Source organism: Molossus molossus, unplaced genomic scaffold (genome assembly GCF_014108415.1).
Source record: "Molossus molossus isolate mMolMol1 unplaced genomic scaffold, mMolMol1.p scaffold_m16_p_4, whole genome shotgun sequence".
Classification (NCBI taxonomy): Eukaryota; Metazoa; Chordata; class Mammalia; order Chiroptera; family Molossidae; genus Molossus; species Molossus molossus.
Genome location: NW_023425377.1, coordinates 104,661,471 through 104,685,078, shown reverse-complemented (window position 1 = coordinate 104,685,078; position 23,608 = coordinate 104,661,471). Strand labels below are relative to the sequence as shown.

Genomic DNA, 23,608 nt, shown 5'->3' with positions numbered 1-23,608 from the left:
AAAAAGATGTGCATGATGAGAGTTTCTTACATACTTAATATATCTCAATTAAAATAAAAATTGGCGGTGTGATCCCTTTTACCATGAATAAAAAACAGTGTTTGAAAAGCATATTTTGACTCTATTGAATATTACACTCAGAATCTATTAGGAATGTACAGGGTGGGGCAAAAGTAGGTTACAGTTGTTTGTATGAAAAATAACACAATAATTAATAAATAATAGTACAAGAATAAACTGTTTAGTATACTCACAACTGTAAACCTACTTTTGCCCCAACCTGTATTGACCTAAATTTGGCACTTTCCCTTTAGTATTTTCTGAGCAGTAAAAGGGAAATTGCATTTAATCTCAAATACATATTTCTATTTTAATATAGATTAAAGTTCATAAAAGTGTTAAAATGCATTTCTTAGTGTTACACTAGATTTTATAGACTAGGAAAAATTTCATATGTAAAACTGAATTATAGCCCAGTGTGGCTCACTGGTTGAGCATCAACTCGTGAACCAAGAGGTTGCCAGTTTGATTCCCAGTCAGGGCACATGCCCAGGTTGTGGGCTCAGTCCCCAGCTGGGGGCATGCAGGAGGTGGCCAATTGATGTTCTCTCATCGATGTTTCTGTCTCTCTCTCCCTCACCTTCCTCTCTCTCTAAAATCAATAAAGAAAAATAAATAAAACTGGATCATAACCAGTTTTCTGAAGTATTTTACTTATATACATCTTTCTTTTATAACTGTTTGTTGTCTGAAATTATATAATGGCTTTTATTTAATGCATACTATGTAATGCACTTCAAAACATAGTCTTGTGTAAAATTAAGATGGTAGCATATTTAATTTGTCATAACTTGGCTGGCCTGTTGGTGTCACTGTGGCACAGGCAGTGAGATAATAAATGTCTGCCTATTGCAGACGTTTCATTTTTCATTTGATTTCCCTTCTCAGTCTGACCTACGAGAGGCTCTGATTAGATTCTTCACATTCATATATAGATTTTAATGGCAGAACTTGTCATAGGGATCCTCTGGCAGCAGTTTAATATATGTTCATTGTTTGAAGTATATTACTTTGTTAAAATGAGGTGCATAGGATAAGATCTTAGTATTATCACAGTTTGTTTATAGCAGAAGTATTTTTGCTTCTTAATAAAAAGTAATTCATATTTTGTAAGTATTAGTAAATTTCAAGTATAAGAATGCAAATTATGCTTTGACTTGCAAACTGCATATTATTTATGATTTATTGGTATACTGCTGGCCAAAATACTAGACTAGAAATTTGCAATTTGTGCCATGAAATAAAGAGAAGAAGCAAATATTAGCCTTTTGTGGTTGATATTTCTTGTGAGTTGTTATATTTGACAGATTTAGAGAAACCACCTTAATAGGTATAGCTAAAAGGAAACTTTCTTGTGTTTGGCCCAAAACCAAATCCACAATTTAGATTTCTCCACCAACAGACTTTTTCCTCTAGAAAAATTTACTTATACACAAGATACCAAATTTTATATTCAATTTTAGAGAGTTTAGGACCCCCTAAACCCTGACTTTGAATCCTTAGGTTCCTTGGGTCTTAAAAACTCCTGATCTATAAGTTTTGACTTAAATCACAGGATTTTAATTAAGTAGGAGTACCTTAGAGATCCCCAGGTCTCACTACCTTATTTTACAACTGAGGAAAAGAAAGGGCCCTTGTGGTTGTGATGGAATTACCCATATCAACTAGCCGTACCAGAAGCTTGTGTGATTTGACCAAAAGTACAGTGAGGGCAAGAACGTTCCCATTCATTACCTTATCTCCAGGGCCTAGGACAGTGCTGTCACACAGTAGATATTAGAGGCTTTCATTAAATGTCTAATGAATGAATGAACACATATTAGAGCCAGAACTAGAAATAAGTTTCTAGGCTTACATGGAACAACAGGGAAGAGATATTGTACTCTTAGACTTGATACATCTTGTGTCCTTAATTTCCCAGCATGTATCATATGTGCTGTTGCTGTGGAACTTTTGGTGTATGACATCTTTGTTGTTACTGTTGTTTTATTCTTTAATGCTTTTGCTGAACTAAGTAGTTTCTTCATTCCCCTGTACTTATCAGTCTGGATAATATACTCTAGCAGTCTAGAGAAGGTATGGAAAGGAATGTAAGATTTCTTTTCCTCACCCCAATGTTTTAACTGTCTATTTATTTATGTGCTTTTCCCAAGAGATTGGAATCACCTTTAGCGCAGAGACAGTGTGTAGCACACAACATTGTTATAGTTAACAGTAGTTGCTCAATAAAGGAATGAATTCCAATATAAGGACTTAAAACTGAACATGTTTTCTACGTCAGTAATTCTGCCTAGAGTTTGAATAGCATATAATGAGATTGTCTCTTTAATATATGGTAATACAATGTAACATTTCTGCATTATTTATATCTAAAACATTTAGTAGGTCAATTATGGCAATGTTGATTTGATGGGGATGGGTGGAGTGAAGACCAGTTTTTACCAAATGTGTGCCTTGGACCCTTTTAGAGGTATGGCAAATGTTTTTCATTGTTTAAACCATGCAAACCTAGATTCATTTTAAATATTTAATTTCCAAGTATAGAATAGAGTCTTTTTTTTTTATCCTCACCTGAGGACATTTTTGCATTTATCTTCAGATAGCATAGGAGAGAGAGAGAGAAAGAGAGAAAGAAACATCGATGTGAGAGAGACATATCGAGTGGTTGCCACCCACTCAATCCCAGCGGGGGCCAGGGACATATTGCAACTGAGCTGCAACTGAGGTATGTGCCCTTAGCTGGAAATGAACCCGGGACTCTCTGGTCTGCAGGCCGATGCTCTAACCGCTGAACCAGACTGGCCAAGGCTAGAATATATTATTATTATGACCACAGAATAAGTTTTAAAATATGTGCTATGTGTGCGTGTGTGTATGAATTCTGGATTGGTATATCTGTTAAAAATTGTGACAAAAGATTGGGATACTATAAGTTCTTGTTGAATGAATGAATGAATGAATGAATGAGTACTAGAAGAAAGAGAAGTGTGTGTGTGTGTGTGTGTGTGTGTTGATAAAATAGAGAAAATTGGTAAATTGGGGGATTTGCTATCTTGAGCAAGTGGAATAACAGATATAGGATGAGATTGTGATCATAAAGTAAGTTATTAGCCTTAAGACTCCATAAGTATTGCTTCCTGACTGATAACAAGTTCCAAAGAGTGGCCATGGGAGTTGCCTACGTAGAATGGGGCATGAAAGTGAGAGGCATTAGAGATGAAGAGAGTAATGAAATCTCAGACTAAAGTGTAGGTTGAGTTGTACTGTATCAGTCTAATGTATCTTTTATCTGCCCTCAATTTCTGTTGGCTCTTTGTTCAGCTAGATTACCAAACCTGAATCAAACTACCAACTTTAGGTTTTCTATAAGTATATGGAGGAGGGGAAAATCATACACTTTTATAGATAGTTAAAACTACAACTGGTCATTCTGCATCAGCATAGGTAGGGAGGCTCATGAAATTGGTTTTATTTCATTTTATTTTATTTATTTTTTCTTTATTGATTTTAAAGAGAGAGGAAGGGTGAGGGAGAGAGAGAGATAGAAAGATTAATGAAAGAGAACATTGATTGGCTGCCTCCTGCATGCCCCCCACTGTGGATCAGGCCCACAATCTGGGCATGTGCCCTGACTGGAAATTGAACCCATGACCTCCTGGTGCATGGGTCAGTGCTCAAAGACTGAGCCACACCAGCTGGGTAATTTTTAAATATTCCATAATTTGTATCAAAAAATAAAGCAACAAACTATATACCATGGCATTAGTAGACTCTTTTTTGATGAACTATGAAAACTCAGCTTAGACATCTTATGTATCAGTTTGGAAGGAATTGCAAACTGAACATAGAATCATTCCCTGAAAGTGTGCCCAGTGAGATGCAAAAGGTTCAGAACACCCAGGATAATGACAAGAGTTGGGATAGAGCAGAAGACTTGGATATAGAGCCCTTGATAAATGTTTGGGATTGACTGGAAAGACGATAGATGACAATGTTAAGCTGGGGAAGAGAGCAGTGAGGTACGGTGGCCCACAAGGAAGTGGGGTCTAGGATCTAGGGTATTGCACAAGGATAGGAAAGCAGTTCTCTACAACAGAGTTCTTCAAAATGTAGACAATCAGAATCACTGGGCTTAACTTCTTTGGAATTCTGACTCCTGGGCTCCACACTCCAACTTAATGAGAATCGCACTGGCAGCTTAGAAGAATATGCATTTTTAATAGGTTTTTCAGGTTATTCTTACCCAAACTAAAGTTTGAAAACTAGGAGTTTAGACGTACTGTGGTGGGCTGAGAAAATGGTGACCCTCCCTTCTACTTACTCGATATGTATTGTAGAATAATCAGCTTTGACTCAAGATAGTGGTGGAGAGGAGGCAGAGAGGCCACTATGAGGAGGCTAAGGGTGTTGCAGTATGTTTACAGTAGAATTGGGGATGTGGAGGTCTGTTTGAATAATAGGTTTGCTTCTGGCAGATACTCCTTATAGACAGCTAATGATTAAAACAACAGGGGTAAAATTTAAATGATCAAAATTCACAGAAGACTTAACACAGAGTTTTCAGTTTGTTTCTTTAACAATTATATTAATGTAAATGCTTTGGAAGGTTTTATACATTTTGAAGAATGAGATAGGAAGTTCAAATTGAGAAAATTTCTTAGTAAGTGAAGTATTAGTATTATATCTTCTAGATACTAGAAATACTCAAGGGAAACAAGATCAATAAGCAACCTGGTGTTAGTGAGCCCACAGCCAGCAGGGAGAGAGGATATAAACAGATTAATTTTAATACCACATGAGAAGTGATATGTTAGGAATGGTAAGAGGAGTATGGAAAGGTCACCTGAGGAATTACTGTCCAAGCTGAATCTGAAGGATGAGCTAGCCAGATGAAAAAGGGTGAAGAATGTCCCCATTAGAGGCAACTTTAAAGCCCTGAAAAAGGTATGAGACCATATAATTGAAAATTCACCATTGTTGAAATGGAGAACGTAAGGGTGACGTGTGAGAAATGAGGCTAGAGAAGTAAGTAGGGACCATTTCCTGAAAAACCTTAAAACCATGTTGAGGAGTTTGGTCTTTACCTAAAAGGCAATAGACAGTGGCCACAAAATAGCATAAAAATGGAAGTGTCTCTGTCCAATTTGTATTGTAGATAGTTGTCTCTGCCTACAGTTTGAAGAATGAATTTCAGGAGTGACAAGACTAGAAACAAGTGAGACAGATAGATGAGTTAGGTCACCAAGGGAGGAAGGAAAGTAAAATTTAGGACTTTTCTCTTGTGGAGAAACTAGAACCAGTAAAGAACACCAGCCATTTTTAAAGACGTAGATGGGAGGAAAACTGGGAGAATATATAGTAAGGAAACTGAGGGAGAAGGGAGTTTGTGTAATTTATAGATTGTAGAATCCTTACAGCTTGTTGGTAGTTACAGAATATGTTTTGAGAATCATTTATTCACGATTTCTCCTCACCCTATGTAAAAGGGAGGGATTAATTAATAAATGTCTAACTCTGCTTATCTCTTACAGTGTGCATCTTAAGGATGTGTATTTTAAAGCAAATTTGCTGAACATTTTGTGTTCTTTATGTGTTGGTCTTACACAAACTTTAGTTCAAAAGCAGATTACCATGCTAAATTATAAATTCTAAACTTACATTTTTAACCTCATTCTTGTCTAATGTCAGTTAAAATATGCAAAATGGAGACATTATTTTGGTTGAAAATGAGTATCCTCTCACAGCTTTATGGAAGCAATTTTTACAAATGTTGTTTTGTATACTTAAAATATACATGAAATTTTTTTGCCAAAAACATTATATTTTGTTTTAGCTTAAATTATTTTAAAATGTGTTTTTAAAATTATTAAATACTGCAGCACTATCCTCATAGCTTGACTAGAACATTAACTTCAGGTTTATTTCATTTCATTGTACAGTTGTTAAGCACAGCTTTGCAAAGTCTTAAACTTTGAGTTGGATGTTAGTGACATAAAAATGCAAATAAGGGATTTAATGTTGTTGGTTATGAAAAGGGTCATTGTCTCTCAAATGTATTCCGGAAACTATAGGAGTGAATGCAATAGCAGATGTTTAAAATGTTGCAAAGCTAGGCACAGCTTTATAGCTGAAATTCTTTATTTTTTATTTTATTTTTTCTTTATCAATTTTAGAGAGGGAGAGAGAGATAGAAATATGGATGAGAGAGAATGATTGGCAGCCTCTTGCATGCCCCCCACTAGGGGGTAGGCCCACAACCTGGGCATGTGCCCTGACTGGGAATTGTACCGGCGATCTCTTGGTGCATGGATCAATGTTCAACCACTGAGCTACACCAGCTGGGCTAACAGATACTTTAAAAAAATGTAAGGGTTAATATAAAGGCACATTTTACATTTTTATAAACCATGAAGCTAAATAATATTACTTAGTGAATGTGTATTTTATCAAAAAACAGTCAACAAGCTCATAAAATACTGTTATATCACAAGTCATCTATTTCTCTCACATAGCACATATCATTTTGTGTTTCACTGAGTTGCCAGACCACTCTCAAAATGCTAATTCTGTTCAGAATGTTAATGGACCCATTTGTACCTCTCTTGGTTAGAATCCCTCTGTTAGTAACAGTGTAGGCACAGGAAGGTCTGATTTACATAAAGAACACGAGGTTTTTTTCTGGAAGCATTTTTGTTTGTTGAGTAAAGGATCCGTGGGTGAGATGTAATATCCTCAGACAACCAGAAGTTGTTTCTTCTGGAGGCCATGTATGAAAAGATGGGAGATACCCCTATAACTTCTTGAAAACTTAGGGAATCAGAGATATCCATTGTATTGACTGATTAACCTGTACTAATGCCCCTCTTTCCAACTACTGCTGCTACATATCTCTTTTCTGGGAATTTACACAATTTTGTGACAGGACCGATGATTCAAATGAATGTTGTTCTCTAAGGTAAGTTCCAAGAGAATAGTAAACACAACTGTCTTGGACCTCTGTGCCATTTGTATGTTGTTTGAATGTGTTTAGAACTAATAAGTTCAGCAAAGTTGTAGGATATAAGAGTAATAGCAAAACTCAATTTTATTTCTGTATACTAGGAATAAATAATCTAAAAAATAAAATTAGGAAAATGATTACATTTATAGCAGCCTCAAAAATAAGAATATACTCGGGGCTGGCCGGTGTGGCTCAGTTATTGACTGTCAACCCATGCACCAAGAGGTTGCTGGTTTGATTCCTGGTCAGGGCACATGCCCCGATTGTGGGCCCAATCCCCAGTGTGTGTGGGGGGCGGGGCATGCAGGAGGTGGCCAATCGATGTTCTCTCTCATTGATGTTTCTGTCTCTCCCTCCCTCTCCCGTCCCCTCTTTCTAAAATCAATAAAGAAAAAATATTTTTTAAAAATAAAAAATAAGAATATACTCAGGAATATATGCAAGACTTTAAAACTGAAAACTGTAGAACATTGTCTAAAGAAGTTAAAGAAGATCTAAATAAATGGAAGGCCATCTTATGTTTATGAATCAGAAGACTCAATTTGTTAAAGTGGCAATGCTCCCCAAGTTGATCAGATTCAGCAGAATCTTTTTAAAATCCCAGCTGGCTTTCTGTAGAAATTGACAAGCTGATTAGATATAAATGCAATGGATCCAGAATAACCAAAAGAATTTTGAAAAGGATGAGTTGTAGGACTCACTACTTCTAATTTTAAAACTTACTACAAAGCTACAGTAATCAAAACAGTATGGTACTGGCATAAGAAAGACTTATAGATCAATGAAACAGAATTGAAAGTACAGAAGTAGACCCTTACATATTTGGTCAGTTGTGGTTTGACAAGAGTGCTGAGACAATTTTCAATGTGGAAAGAATAGTTTTCAACAAGTGGTGCTGGGACGACTTGATATCCACATGCCAAGAATCAAGATGGACCCAAACCTCACACCATACTCAAAAACTAACTCACAATGGATCTAAGTTTTAAATGTAAGTGCTAAAACTATGAAACTCTTGGAAGAAAAAACATAGATGTGAATCTTAACGACCTTGGATTAGGAACTTTAGTTTCTTCTATGTGACACTGAAGCACAAGGAACAACCAAAAAATAGATAAATTGGACTTTATCAACTTGTAAAACTGTTGTGCTTCCAAGAACACCATGAAGAAGAAAGTGAAAGGGCAGCCCACAGAAAAAAATGTTTACAAATTATATAGATGAGAAAGGATTTGTGCCTTACAGCTCAACAGTAAAATGACAAATGACCCAACTAAAACTAGTGCCAAAGATTTGAATAGACATTTCTCTCAAGAAGATATACAAATGACCAATAAGCACGTGAAAAGATGTTCACCATCAGTAGTCGTCAGGGAAATGCAAATCAACGCTACATTGAGATACTACTTCATAGCATAGCTATAAGCAAAAAGACAGATAAGGCTCTGCCATCGGTCACCCCATTGATCACCAGGGTTGATTTGACTGACCTGGCTGGTTAGGCGGGCATCCCCCTCCTCTCTCACTGATCCACGTGCCTCCCTCCTGAAGCTCTGTACTTGGTAGAAGAGAATGACCTTCCCCCCCAGAGAAGAGGACTGGTCTTCAGTCAAGGTTATACGAGTAGCTGTGCTCTCCTGTTAGGACTTCCAAGCAAGCTCTCAAAAAGACAGATAATAAGAAGTGTTGGTGAGGATATGGGGAAATTAGAACCCTCATATGTTGCTTTTGGGAATGTGAAATGAATGGTACAGCCATTTTGGAACACATCAATTCCTCAAAAGTTTGAACATAAAATTACCATATAACTCAGCCAAAAACATGTACACTAATGTTCATGGCAATATCATTCATAATAGTAAAAAAGTGGAAACAGTCCAAGTGATGATCCATCAGTTGATGAATGGATAAACAAAATATGCTATATCCATGGAATGGAATATTATTCAACCATAAAAAGAACTGAACTGGTATACAGGTTGGGCAAATGTAGGTTTATAATTCATATAGAAAATAATGCAAAAATTAATAATAATACAATAATAAATTCTGTCTTTCACATACCCAACTGTAGACCTACGTTTGCCCCACCCTGTATGCTGCAATATGAATGGACCTTAGACACAGTGTGCTACAAGACACATACTATATGATTTCATTTATATGACTGTCTAGAGTAAGCAAACCCATAGAAACAGAGTAGATTAGTGGTTCTCAGGGGCTGGGAAAACATAGTAATGGAAAGTAGCTTCTAATGGGTGCAGAGTTTCTTTTGGGGGTGATGAGAATGTTCTAAAATTAGTGGTGATGGCTATACAATTATGTAAATAATGGTCATGGCTTGTGAATTATATTTCGATGAAGTGAATTCAGAGTACAGTGAATACTTATTTTTCTACCATTCAGTTAAGAAATAAAACATCACTGTTACCTTTTAAGTCATTGTTCTTTCCCTACGTAGCCACATGGCTCACTTCCTTGCTTCTTTGTTCAGCATTCTGCCCACATTTTACCTCAGAGAGACCTTTCCAGAGTACTCCACCTAAAGTAGCACCCTTTGCCTATCACCCTGTATTTCTTTTATCCTGCATTTAAACACACACACACACACACACACACACACACACAGAGCAATTTTATTACCTAATGTATTAGTATACAGTTATGTGTTTACTATCAGTCTCCCTCCGCCCCCTACGTAAATAATATGGGCAGAGACTTGGTTTCCTACACTGCGCCTAAAGCAGTGGCTGCCATGAAGTTGGTGCTCGGTAAATGTTGGTTCAGTTTGTAAATAAACCCTTGTGTTTCAGAGCTCAAACAGTGCTTGCTTCTTTCCTATTTGGTTCTCATGGACTTAGTCCCTATTCTGAACTCCTCTTACTGTCTGTACTTTGGTACTAAGTTCAACTTTTATGTTAATGTTTGTGTATCTTGTCTCTCCAGTCAGTTGTCAAGGACTATATCTTTTTTTCATTTTCTTTTCCCAGTCTAATATAGTAATAGTAAAATCTAAAAATAAACCTATTGCTATAGCAACTTCTTAATCTAATCGTGTTGAGTCATAAGTTTTTTAGTTCATTCAACAAATTTATATATTTATTCAACAAATATTTATTGAACATCTCATCTCAGGCACTATTTAAGGTGCTAAATATATAGCAGTAAACAAAATAGGCAACCTCTCTACTCTCATGAAGCTTATAGTGATGGGATACAAAAAAACAAATATACACATACTATATTCCTTAGTAATAACTGCTATGAGAAAAATAAAACATGGTAAGCAGATTAGGGAGAGCCAGTGGGAAAGTTGTGGGGGTTGCTATTTTATACATTGTTGGAGGGAACTATCTCTGGCTAAAGGTGCAAGTCCTGTGGATTTCTGGTAGAAGAGCATTCCAGAAAGAAAATACAGCTAATATAAAGGCCCTGGAATAGAGGTAGGTGTGTTGTTTTTGAAGAAACAGTATGGCTGCAAGCCTGGGAGGCTGGTGGGACATGAAGTCAAATCATATAATCCCTTGAGAACATTTAATCGTCTGGGGTTTTCATCAAGTGAGATTGAGGGTTGTTAGAAAATTTTGTAAAAGGAATAATGGTTGATGTATGGAGTTAGAGGTAGGTTTCATGGACAGAAGCAGGAAGACCAGTTGGGAAGCCCCTAGAATAATATAGGTGAAATATGATGCTACCTTAAACCAGGGTGGAAGCAATGGAGATGGAGAGAATTGGTTTGATCCTGGGTATATTTGGAGGGTAGATCTAAAAGCATCTGATGATGGTTTGGATGTGCGTATGAGAGCAAAAGAAGAGTCAAAGATAAGTCCTAAGATTATTGGCTAAAATTTTGGTAGTAGAGATACTGTTAACTAAAAGAGTGAAAAATATAGATGATGTTGTTTTGTTTTGTTCTTTGGGCTGATTAGTGTATAATCATCAGTTTGGGACATATTAAGTTTGAGATGCTTTTTTGAAATCCAAGTAGAAGTGACAGATAAGTGGATAGATATATCGCAGTTAAAGAGAGAGGCCCAGGTAAGACACATAAATTTGTTAGTTGTCAATGAATAGGTAGATGATTTTCAAAATCAGAAGAATCAATATGATTGATTACCCAGGAAATGAGTATAGGAGAAAAAGTCCTCTGATTGAACCCTGAGGCACTCCAGGATATGGAGGTAGAGGAGATGAGGAGGAATCAGCAAAGAGACAATAGGACATATCTGATGATGTCAGAGGAAGATCAAGAGTTCCCTAAATCTGGGGGATGCAAGAGTATCAAGGAGAGAACATCACCTGTGTCAGATGCTGTTTGATAAATCACCTAAGATGATAATTGATCTCAATAGTTATTTAGGCTCCACCATATAAATCTAATAATTGCCTAGGCAAAATAATGACCTTCTCAAGAAATACACTCTCAACATGTGTCGGTTATGAGAGGCTGTTTCTGTTAAGCTTTGAATTTGTAAATTAGAAAATTCAAAATGTTAGTTCTGAGTTTTCAAATTATAACTTGCATTATGCATGGTGGGGTAGAGTATTAGGAAAGGATTTTAAAGACATATTTGTCTTTTAGGACATCAATAACTTGTCATTGTGGAAAACCAATAGGATCTAGTCATAGAATCTGATTATAAAAATTAGACAATTTCTTATATCCAAGACAATTGTAAATCTATGTTTCTTGGCTTTTTCTCCCTTGCCTTTTTTTCCCTGTAAGGCTTAAGGTTGAATATTATACTTGTTAAGTTCCCATTATAAACTAATTTGCTTAATGTAAATTTGAAGAGCAGGAAGTTTCCTTTTTCTCACCCTGATTGAAGTCAGAGAAGCCCTGTTTACTGAGCTAATCTTGAAATCAAGGGGAAATTAATACTGCAAGTGGATGATTTGTTTATACTGCTCATTTTCCAGGTTCATTATGATTATATTACACATCATTCAATTTTGTAATATTAGATGTGGGTTTTTTGTCATCTTAATTCTGTTCTCTAAAATGATTTTCCTGATGTATTAATACATTTGAAATTTGAAAATTGAATTTTACTATCTACCTGCTGCCTAGTTCTAGAATGATGAAAGTATTTTGTATTTGACATGCACTGTACCTCTTAATAGCAAATCTTGCTGTGTTTGCTGCTATTATATATATATATATATATACACACACAACATTATAGAATGCTGTGACAGCATAAGGGAATAATACTACATAGTAGAGAGAAAATAGTTTAAGATGTGATTAAAAGGATATGGTTATCCTGAACTGTTAATGTGATGTGAGATTTTTTACAAAGATTTTCTTTTTTATTCACATGTTGCTAAGGATTTGAAGCATTCATTACCAGCTGGACTTGGTCTCTCAGAAACCCAAATTACATCTCATGGCTTTGACAGTACCAAAGAGGGGGTTACTGAAGCAGGAGCATTTCAAGGTAAGAGCCTATATGAATTTTTAAAAATGGCTAGGGTGGGAGTTCATCAAATACTACCTCTGTTAATAAAGCATAAGATAAGAATTGAGCCTTTTAATTCAGTGATAAAATACCAATTATAAGCATATTGCTTTTTCTCTTCAATTTAAATGATTTACGAATTGTTTTAGAATTAGTCTTCATATAAATAGATTAGTGTGCATAGTTTCACTGATTATTATTTAGGAATTGGTTTTATTTATTTTTATTTTATTTTTTCCATCACCATTTATCCTCTCTATGTCCTCTTAGGAATTGGTTTTAAAATACTGAAATAAAAACTCAAAAACTGTATCAAAATGCAGATTTAAATGATTTTAGCTTATAACTACAAAATGTGTACATATTCGTTAATATTGATTTGTATAAATACATATTTCCTATTTTAAAGCAACTAGGAAAATAAAACTTTTATTTTTCTGACTATACATGATGTACAGGAGGTCTCCAAGACCACCATCAAATTTTGTAATAATTTGCTAAGAGGACTCACAGGACTCATATAGTCATACTCAGTGCTATGATTATTTCAGCAAAAGCACAGTTAGCAAAGGTGAAGGATGCCTGAGGTGAAACCTGGGGGGAACTAGGCATAAGCTTGAGAGGCTCTTCTCCCAGTGCATTCACACAGGACATGCTAAATTCTGCCATCAGAGTTGTGACAGGTGTGAAATGTTGCTAACCCAGGAAGCTCGTTAGAAACTAAGTGTCCAGGGTTCTTATTGGAGATTGCTTACATAGGCATCCTCTGCCTAGCATGTACCAAGATTCCAGACTCCCAGAAGGAAAGCAGGTGTTTACCCTAGACCACATTGTTTATATAAACAGTTTAGGCACAGTGAGCCTGTCTTACCATTCTGGGAATGGAGGCAATCTTACCAAAATTTAAGTTCCCAGACACCATACAAGGGCTAATCTTATAAGCTGATCTTTTTTTTTTTTAAACTCATCTTTATTATTGAATGTAATACAGATGTCCCCCCCCCCCTTTTTCCCCCATTGACCCCCTCCTGCCTTCCCCACACTATTGTCAGTGTCCATTGGTTATGCATATATGCATAGAAGTTTTTTTGTTTGTCTCATCCCGCCCTCCCTCCCTGCTTCCCTTTGAGGTTCATCAGTCTAACAACCAATTTGTATTTCTTAATTCCTTTATCTTTTTCATCCATCCCTCCAACCACCCTCCCATCTGGCAAACAACAAAAAGTTCTCTGTATCTATGAGTTTTTCTGTCCTGCTTACTTATTTTGTTTGTAGATTCAATTGTTGATAAATATGTATTAATTGTCATTTTATTGTTCATATTTTTGTTTTTCTCTCCTTCAAGAAGATCCTTCAACATTTCATGTAATACTGGTTTGGTGGTGATGAACTCCTTTATCTTTTTCTTGTCTGGGAAACTCTTTAATGTCCATCGATTCTAAATGATAGCTTTGCAGGAGGGTAATCTCGGTTGTAGGTCATTGCTTTTCATCACCTTGAATATCTCTTCCCACTCCTTTCTGGCCTGCAAAGTTTCTTTGGAGAAATCGGCTGACAGTCTTAGGAGCTCCTTTGTAGAAACGGACTGCTTTTCTCTTACTGCTTTTAAGATTCTTTCTTTGTCTTTAACCTTTGGCATTTTGATGATGATGTGTCTTGGTGTGGACCTCTTTGGGTTCAACTTGTTTGGTATTCCTTGTGCTTCCTGGACTTGTATGTCTGTTACCTTCCCCAAGTTAGGGAAGTTTTCTGTCATTATTTTTTCAAATATGTTTTCAATTTCTTGCTCGCTCTCTTCTCCTTCTGGCACCCTTATGATGTAAATGTTGGCACGCTTGAAGTTGTCCCAGTGGCTCCTTACACTATCCTTATTTTTTTGGATTCTTTTTTCTATTTGCAGTTCTGATTGGGTGTTTTCTGCTTCCTTATATTCTAAATTGATGATTCGCTTCTTGGCTTTACCTACTCTACTATTGAATCTGTGTAAATTATTCTTTATTTCAGTTTGTGCATCCTTCATTTCTTTCTGATCTTTTTTTAGGTTGTTGATGTTCTCACTAAGTTCCTTGGAAGTCTCTCTTAAGTTCCTTGAAGGTCTCACTAACTCCCTTGAATGTCTCACCAAGTTCCTTGAGCAACATTATGACCTGTGTTTGGAACTCTGCTTCTGATTGATTGTTTTTCTCCATTTTTAGTTCTTTTCCTGGAGTTTTGTTCTTTTCTTTCATTTGGGACATGTTTCTTTGTCTCCTCATTTTGGCTGTTTCCCTGTGGTTGTTTCCATGTATTAGGTAGAGTTGCTATGTCTCCTAGGCTTCGTAGGGTGGCCTAATGTAGGTATCCTGTAGGATCCAGTGACACAGTCTCCCTGATCACCCCAGCTGGTCCCTCGAGGTGCACCCCTAGTGTAGACTGTACACCCTTCTGTTGTAATTGAGTCTTGATTGCTGTTGGCACATCAATGGGAGGGATTTTCTCAGGCTGATCAGCTGCAATGACTGGCTGTGCCCCCTGGCCCCTGGCCTCTGACTACCTTGGAGGATCAGCTGTGTAGGAACCCACCACACAGAGCAAGACTTCATCAGGGCTCTGGTACCCACTGAGTCTGCTCATTGAGTGTGTCACTTGTGGAGGTGGTTGGATGGTGGTGTTTCCGTGTGGTCTGGAGCTGTCCACTGGGTGTGCTGGCTCTGGGACAAGGTCAGTCACTGCCTGTGTTCTATCCAGGGCCACCAGGTATAAGCTACAAATTGATCTGCAGATGGCTGCTTCTTGTGCTGGGCTTGGAGATGCCCAGGAAAAGCCAAGTTGTGAACCAAGACTGGTTGCTTCTAGTGCTGGGCCTGGGGCCACTTAACAAGAGGTATGGGGCTTGCTGAGACCAGATGCTGCTTGTTTGAGAGATCTTGAGGAACCTCTGAAGCAGGATCCAAGACAGGCCAATCCTATGGTAAAGCCTTTGGAAACAGCATGGGTGGGCCCAAAAGTTGAGTGGGGCAGGGCCTCGGGGAATCACCAGGGCAGGGCAAACAGTTTGAGCCAGGTTGCTGGAGTCCCAGATATGGCGGCTGTCTGCCGCCCAGAGAAGGGCTCACCAAAGGAACAATGGCTTCCACCAGTACCTCTGTCCAGGAGAAAACTGTCCCTCCAGCCCTGATCCCGAGGCCAAACAGCTTAGTTCTTCCCTGTATGTCTCTGGCACCCCTCAAGCTGCCTCCACCGATAACTCAGAGGGAGCGAGTCTGAGTTAGTCTGTGTGTGGGCCCTTTAAGAGAAACTTCCCCGGGGGTCCAGCAGCCGCAGCCTCCCTTAGCCTCAGTTTCCACTGGTTTTTACAGCCAGAAGTGATGGGGACTTTTCTTCCTGGCACTGGAACCCTAAGCTGGGCGCCTGGTGTGGGACAGGGACCCCTCACTCCTCAGGGAGGACCTTCCCAGCCAAGGTGTCCCTCTTGATTTTTATCCAACACACGTGGGTGAGAGACCAGCCCGTCCATGCCTCCACCCTTTCTACCAGTCTCAGTGTGGCTGTTTCTTTAATTTCGTAGTTGTAGGACTTCCATTCAGCTCAGTTTCAGGCAGTTCTGAATAATGGTTGTGTTGTAGTTTAGTTGTAATTGTGATGTGGTTGTGGCAGGAGGCAGTACCATGTTTACCTATGTCGCCATCTTTACTGGAAATCTTAAGCTGATCTTTTTAAGAATAAGCAGTTAGAATTGCTATGTTAATTCTTTGGCACATATCCCATATATATGTCTGTTTTAATATAAAGAACAAAGGTGCCTCTTTTTTTAATACTCTTACCTATAACAGCCTTTTAAAAGTGTTTTTTTTATTTTTACATGAATGAAAGAGAGTAAAACCATGTAAACATTTGGACGTAAAATATGGATTTTCTTGCCTTGACCAGTGTGGCCTAGTTGGTTGGGCATTGTCAGGTGCACTGAAAGGTTGCCGGTTTGATTCCCAGTCAGGGCACATGCCCAGGTTTCAGGCTTGATCCCCAGGAGGAGACATGTAGGAGGCAGTCACTCAGTGTTCCTGCTCACATCAATGTTTCTCTCCCTCTCCCTTTGTCTCTCTCTCTCAAAAATATTTTTTTTAAAGATTTTCTTGACAGCTGGAGTTAAATTAGTTGTTATAGATTATGTTCAATTAAGTATATTAATTTTAATACTACATTATAATTTCACAAATGAAAAAAGATTATCTCCATCCCTTTGCAACCCTTACCTCTTGCACATAGTAGTAGTATTCTATATTTGAGTGCCTAAAATTATGAGTGCTTAAAGATATAAGGTTTACTTTGTATAATGTGACAACACCATTTTATGACCAATCACCAGATTCCAAGTTTAAATGTCAGTGTAGAATTTAAAAAATTCTTTTACTGCTATGACCGGTGTGGCTCATTGTTTGAGCATTGTCCCATGCACTGAAAGGTCACCAGTTCAGTTTATGATTGGGGCACATGCCTGGGGTTGTGGACTCAATCATTGGTGGGGACTGTGCAGGAGGCAGCTGATCGATTTTTTCCTCTCACATTGATGTTTTTCTCTCTCTCCCTCTCCCTTTCTTTCCCTCTGAAAATCAATTAAAAAAAATTTTTTTAAAGACTTTTACTATTAAGTATTTTCAGTGAAATCATTTAGGTGACATTTGGTTTAATCTTCTTCCCCTTAAGTGCAGTAGTATTATACAATAATTAAAATAAACTGGCCATTATAAACTGCTATGCATGAGCATGAAAATGCCCGTTATTTTCACTTACTTACATATCCTAATCTGTCAAATTGCAATAAAAAATAGGTATCATGATAATCACAGTAATTTATGTGTCTTTGAATTGACTTTATAAAACATTTTTTATCACAAACTGCATTGTTTATCAGTATTTTAAAAAGATAATCCTCAGATTAGTTAAGCATTTATTGGAAAGTTGTAGTTGTTTTACGTGCTTTTTGTTTTAAGACTTGTATAGGTAAATTGGAATGAACATGAGAAAAAGCAGTATGATTAAAATTTAGGAAATCAGTCTTAGGAGAAAATGTTAAAGGAGTTGGGGCTATATTAGCTCTCTGGAAAAATGACTGATTGATAACTTAGTAACGACTCTATTACTTGAACAGTTACTGCAAGAAGAGTATTAGCCATTTACTTTTCCATCTCTAGAGCAAATTTAGAAAAAATTACACTTAAATTCAGTCTAACAAAAACAAATATTGAAATGTGCCTAACACATATGTTGCAGAGTCAATAATAGTAGAAATCATGAATAAACCAAAGGTTAAAAGAGTGAAGTATACTTGATACCTGAGTTTTGTTTTAATGGTATTTTGATCATTGTATACATATATTCATATTCCTATATTTCTCTTATCGAGATGAAACAGGCTAATACCCCAAATTTAGTCAGTAAGATATTAGACTTTTAAGAGTTATTTTTATTAGATATAAGTGAATGATGTTAGTAACTAATTGAGTCTAAAGTAGTGATTTTTAAATGTTTGAATATACAGAGAAGTGATAATTACCCATGAAAATAAAACAAGAAAAAAAAGGAAGTACCCAGTTACCTTAACACAGTGTTTTTTGCTCTTTTAGTTTGGAAATTTCTATATCATTTGTTATGTGTATGTATTAAACACATCTCATGTTGTGTCATGGAATTATTTCTTATGCAAGATTAATGAACAGTAATAACCAGAACAATAGAGCTCTGTTCCTGGGATCATCAGGAAATGGAACTACAGTAGTTGTTTCTTATTTAACACTTCCTTATATAATAGAAACCCTTGTTCCTTGGATAGTAGTGACACAGCCTCTGTTTACCATGGTGATTGGACTGGATAACATACTCAAGTGCCTTCCAATTCAACAAGTAACTTATGGATTGGTGTTTTCTATATTGAATTAATGAAGATACAGTTTGGATTCAGAACATCTGAGTCTGTAATGAGAAGCTGTTTTAACCTCTCTGGGACTTGTTTCTCTCATAGTTTAATGTCAGATGAGTTGATTTCCCTCATCCCTTCCAGTTTTAAATTTTATGGTTCAACAGATTTAAAGAGACAGGTATCCATCACTTTGAAAGGTGGCACCAATATATTTAGATCTTTTGCATGTTTGGAATTTAAATGTTAGATATAGTCCAAATTAAGATTTTCATATTATTAAGTGTCAGGGCCTTATTAAGCCCCTTATTAAGGGACAGAGCCTGAGATTTTGCATTTCTAATTAGTTCTCAGTTGACATAATTGATAGGTCCCTTGCATCCATACTATGAATAGCAGTGATCTATACTATCTTCACTTGATATATGATTTGAAAGTTTTGGCTATGATGTACTATAAAGGCTATGATTCATTTACATTTCTGTAAATTTTATACAATATTACATGCCCCTTGGATTTCTACTTAAGAGCTTTTCTTCAGCCTGGCAGGTGTGGCTCAGTGGTTGAGCATTGACCCATGCACCAAGAGGTTGCTGGTTTGATTCCCGGCCAGGGCACAAGCCCAGGTAGTGGGCCAAATCCCCAGTGTGGGGCATGTTGGAGGTGACCTATTGATGTTCCCTCTCATCGATGTCTCTCTCTCTCTCTCTCTCTCTCAAATCAATAAAAGAAAAAAAAATTTTTTTAAAGAAATACTTAAAAAAAAAAAAAAGAGCTTTCCTTCATATGTAAGAGTAGCAAGTTATAAAATATTTACTTAAGCTTTAAATCATTCAACTATGGGACTAGACTCATGTTCTAGTAATTGATTTTAAAATAGCAGAGTCCAGGTAAAGTCCTGTTTAGACATGTTCTTACCAGGTTTCTTCTTACAGTTATGTGTTTTGTTTGGTCTTAAGAGTTCGATGAAAAATTTATTCAAGAACCCAGCCTGGTAGCATCCATTTATTATTTAGTCCATTCCTACAAGAAAGCAAATATATTAATTGAAATTAGTTTTTGAATATTTTAAAGGCAATGTCAGTAAATCTGTATTCAAAATGTACAATATATGGAGGAGGAAGAGGATTTTCACAGTAAATGTCTACCCTTTTCAGGTTCCTCAGCACCACCATTGCCATCTGTTATGTCTCCTAGCAGAGTTGCAGCTAGTCAGCTGGCTCAACAAGGAAGTGACTTAATTATTCCCGCAGGTATTCACTGCACTGATTGGATAAAGCCCTTCTTGCTACTGCTGAAGCTAAACTAATTCACTCAATTTCATAATTACTTGCTTTATACTCTTAGGTGTGTGTTATTCTGACTTTTTTGGTGGCTGCTGCTTTTTTTTTTTTTTTTAAACAATATGGGAAATGATCTTACTAGCCATACCTATCTTTCTGGCTTTTAAATGTTATTAACTTTATCTCAAACCTGAAATTTAATTCACTTCAAGATTTTAAAACATTGTAAATTTTGATTCATTTTAAATCATCCTTTCTTTGTTCTGGGAAATGTTGGTTCACTTATTTGATCCTAAACTCTGCTTTGCAGCTCTGCTCTCTGTTTTCAGTTAAACAGGAAAGGAGCCTTCAAGAGTTGGGTTGTTCATTGTTTGGAATGGGTCATGTGCAAAGGGTTGTCTTCCTATTTTCAACCTAAGCTTATAGATAGCTTGTAGACTGTAACAAAATACTGTGTAATTTACCAGTCATGCCCAGTGAAAATACTTGGGAAAATTCATTTATTTGCATTGAATTTGCTCTGCACTTCAATATTGCTGGACTATAAAAGTAGGAAAATTGAACACCTTATTTCTTTTTATATAAAAAGTTAACATTTTATATTTTGTTTCTCTGAGAATTTTGTAAATTCTTAAAGGTGTCTTATATATATCATTTTTAAATTTAATTTTATTATTTAAATATGTTTTTATTGATTTTTTTAGAGAGAGAAAGGAAGGGACAGAGAGATAGGAACATCAGTGTGAGCAAGAAACATCAATTGGCTGCTGCCTGCATGCCCCCCACTGGGGATTGAGCCCGCAACCCAGGCATGTGCCCTGGTACTGGGAATCGAACCAGGACCTCTCAGTCCGTGGGATGACGCTCAATCCACTGAGCCGCAATGGCTGGGCTCATTTTTTATTTTAGATTATGTAAAGCTGTGGTAAAAGCTGGTCTAGCTACAGGAGTGAGAGAAGTTTGCTAACTTTTTAAAACCATTTGTTACAATTTTTTCTCTTATTTCATTGTTCTTTTAAAATTATTACAAGTTTCTATCCCAAGTCATTTGTATCATAAATGTTTATTAAATATTTTCTTATGTGAAAAATATTTTATTGTTAGTTGTAGAGTTGCTTTTATGTCAGGGCATCAGTCTGCCTTTAGTAATTAATTGTGGCTTTTTCTTTGAGGTGGGGTAGGGGTATCTCTTAAGAAAAAGAAAAGCTATAATGTAAGTCTTGTTTTAACCCAGATTTTCATACTGGTGGTAAGATATTTTTAATGACTATTTGAAATTTGGATTGTATTTTTAAGTCCTCCAAAGTTATTAACATTCTGTTGTTGTTTAGTTCTACCTAGTGCAGTGAAAGCACCACTGTAAGGCTTCAGATTTTTACTGAGTTTTCTTTTTAAGGTCATTAGGTTATAAGATTAATTGTGAAAATTTTATTTTTCTTGAAGTCAACAGTACTTGTTTAGAAAAGAAAGCTGATCGCAGCATTTTTTTTAAAGAGCACAAACAAACCACATGGCATTTGTGTTTAATATAAATATTTTTTAAGTGTTAGGAAATCTATCTTCAATGATTCCAGGAAGTTGTAGTCCTTCACTTTGTGGGAACCTTCTCATTTTTTAAATGCATATGAGTAGTTTAATTTGAACAGCATCTGCGTTTTATTTTCTTTCCCTACTTGTCTTGATCTGGTTTGTGTTTTTATCTTTTGTGTTTATGATCATGCAGCAGGTGGCCAGAGAACACAGGCAAAAAGTGGACCAGTTATTCTAGCGGATGAAATTAAAAATCCCGCAATGGAAAAGTTAGAACTTGTTAGAAAATGGAGTTTAAACACCTACAAGGTTTGTAATTTTTCAATGTTTCCACTCTAACTAGCTCTAAGAGCTTTTATTTGTATGTTTATTTGAATTATTATTTTGCAATTATATGAACACATAGGAGAACATAATGCCATCTAAACATAAAAATACAATTAGAAAAGAAATATTTTATTGTTGATTTATATATAAATGTAATTTAAAAAGCCAGTAGGAAAACAGTGAAAAAAAAAAAAAAAAGCTACTATAATTCTTATTAATTGATAGATAACATATAATTGAAGAAGAAATATATTGCCTTGGAATATATGTGGAACAGCTGTAGATATGCTTGTCCCCACCTCCCACTTTTTGATAGTTTATAGCAGCAGTTTTCAACCTTTCTCATCTCATGGCACACATAAATTACTAAAATTCTGCAGCACACCAAAAAATAATATTTTTTGTTGCTCTGTCCCAAAAAAAGGGTATAGTTTTGATTCATTCCCACTGGACAGCTATTGTTGTGTTGGCTGTTGTCCTTTTTTTTTTTTTTGACAGTCTAAGGCAGCAGTTCTCAACCTGTGGGTCATGACCCCTTTGGGGGTCGAATGACCCTTTCACAGGGGTCGCCTAAGACATAACAGTAGCAACATTACAGTTATGAAGTAGCAACGAAAATAATTTTATGGTTGGGGGTCGCCACAACATGAGGAACTGTATAAAGGGTTGCGGCATTAGAAAGGTTGAGAACCACTGGAAGGGGAAAGAGCTCAGTGCACCTGACTAAATAGTCAGCTATTGCATGTTTTAAACATTGTGGCGACATGTGCTGCAGCACACTGGTTGAAAATTGCTGCTTTATAGCCACTGAATATCAAGAGGGATACATTCATTTTTCAGAGTTTAGAATTCTCTGATCTTATTGTAATAACTAAGCATTATAGCACTAGATTGCAAATGAGTTGGATTTCAAAGGTTTATTAACATTGTCCATAAAACAAATAAGCAAATTATTTATACTATATTGGATGTATTACAAAGCCCCAAATACATTTAGTGTCTTTGAATCTTAACTGGGACAAGACAGTAGAATCCATAGAATAGTTAAGTAGAGGAAACCCTAGCAGCTCAGATTATAGCATTAGCCATAATTCTTTCTATCTTCATGAATTGGTTGTGTGTCTTTGTAAATCAGGATTTGTCTGTATTTTTATACAGAGCACATATCTCTTATGTGATTTCTTGAGCGATACAAAATTTATTCTTTCACTTAACAATTTTTAAATATCTGAAATCCTAACAAAAACAAGTTTTCTTATGAAGATACAAGTGCCCTGAAACATGCTACATGAATCTTTCCAAAAATTATTTAGCTCATGTCAATGTAGAAATGCCCATGGTAGGATGCAGGTAAATGCAGTGCTTGCCTCCTCTTAACAACCACATCAAAATTACTACTAAACCGCAGATTAACCATCGTTCAGAACTGCCTGGAATCTGGCTGAATGGAAGTCCTACAACTAGGGAATTAAAGAAGCCATATTGAGACTGGTAGGAGGAGCTGAGATTCGACACCCATGTGTGGCAGATAAAAATTGGGAGGGAGACTTCAGCAACAGAGGTCACCCTGAGGAATGAGAGGTCTAAGCCCCACACCAGGCCCCCCATACCAGGGTTTCAATGTCAGGAATAGAAATCCCCATAACTTCTGGCTGTAAAAACCATTGGAAATTGAGGCTGAGGAAGACAGAACCTGCTGGAGTCCCAGTCATTCCTCTTAAAGGACACGTGCCAACTTACTCAGACTTACTCCCTCTGAGCTGCACCACTGGGGCAGTAGCTTGAAAGGCACCAGAGGCATATGGAGAGGAACTAAATTGTCCAGCATCTGGGTGAGAACTTGGGGGCAGCTTTCTCCCAGACAGAAGTGCTAGCAGAGGCCATTGTTCCTTTGTTAGCCCTCTCCCCACAGAGCCTACAGGAGGGTGCCATATCTGAGTTTCCATCAGTCTGGTTCACACTGTTTGTCCCATCCTGGTGATTCCCTGAGGCCCTGCCCCACCCAACTTTCAGGCCACCAAAGCTATTTCCAGTGGCTTTTCTGTACCAGTGG

General features: G+C 36.8%; 1 protein-coding gene across 22 annotated transcripts in view; it reads left to right on the top strand.

The window, feature by feature from the left end:
• Positions 1-23,608, top strand: part of ARFIP1 (ADP ribosylation factor interacting protein 1) — a 106,112-nt gene that overhangs the window by 33,848 nt on the left and 48,656 nt on the right. For 20 of the 22 annotated variants that reach the window (XM_036241628.1, XM_036241616.1, XM_036241613.1 and 17 more), the window contains 3 exons: positions 12,393-12,501; positions 19,573-19,668; positions 21,422-21,537. In XM_036241628.1, coding sequence (XP_036097521.1) covers positions 12,393-12,501; positions 19,573-19,668; positions 21,422-21,537 — 321 coding nt within the window. The remainder of the gene's footprint in view (positions 1-12,392; positions 12,502-19,572; positions 19,669-21,421; positions 21,538-23,608) is intronic. The other 2 variants (XM_036241609.1, XM_036241629.1) reach the window with 2 other exon arrangements.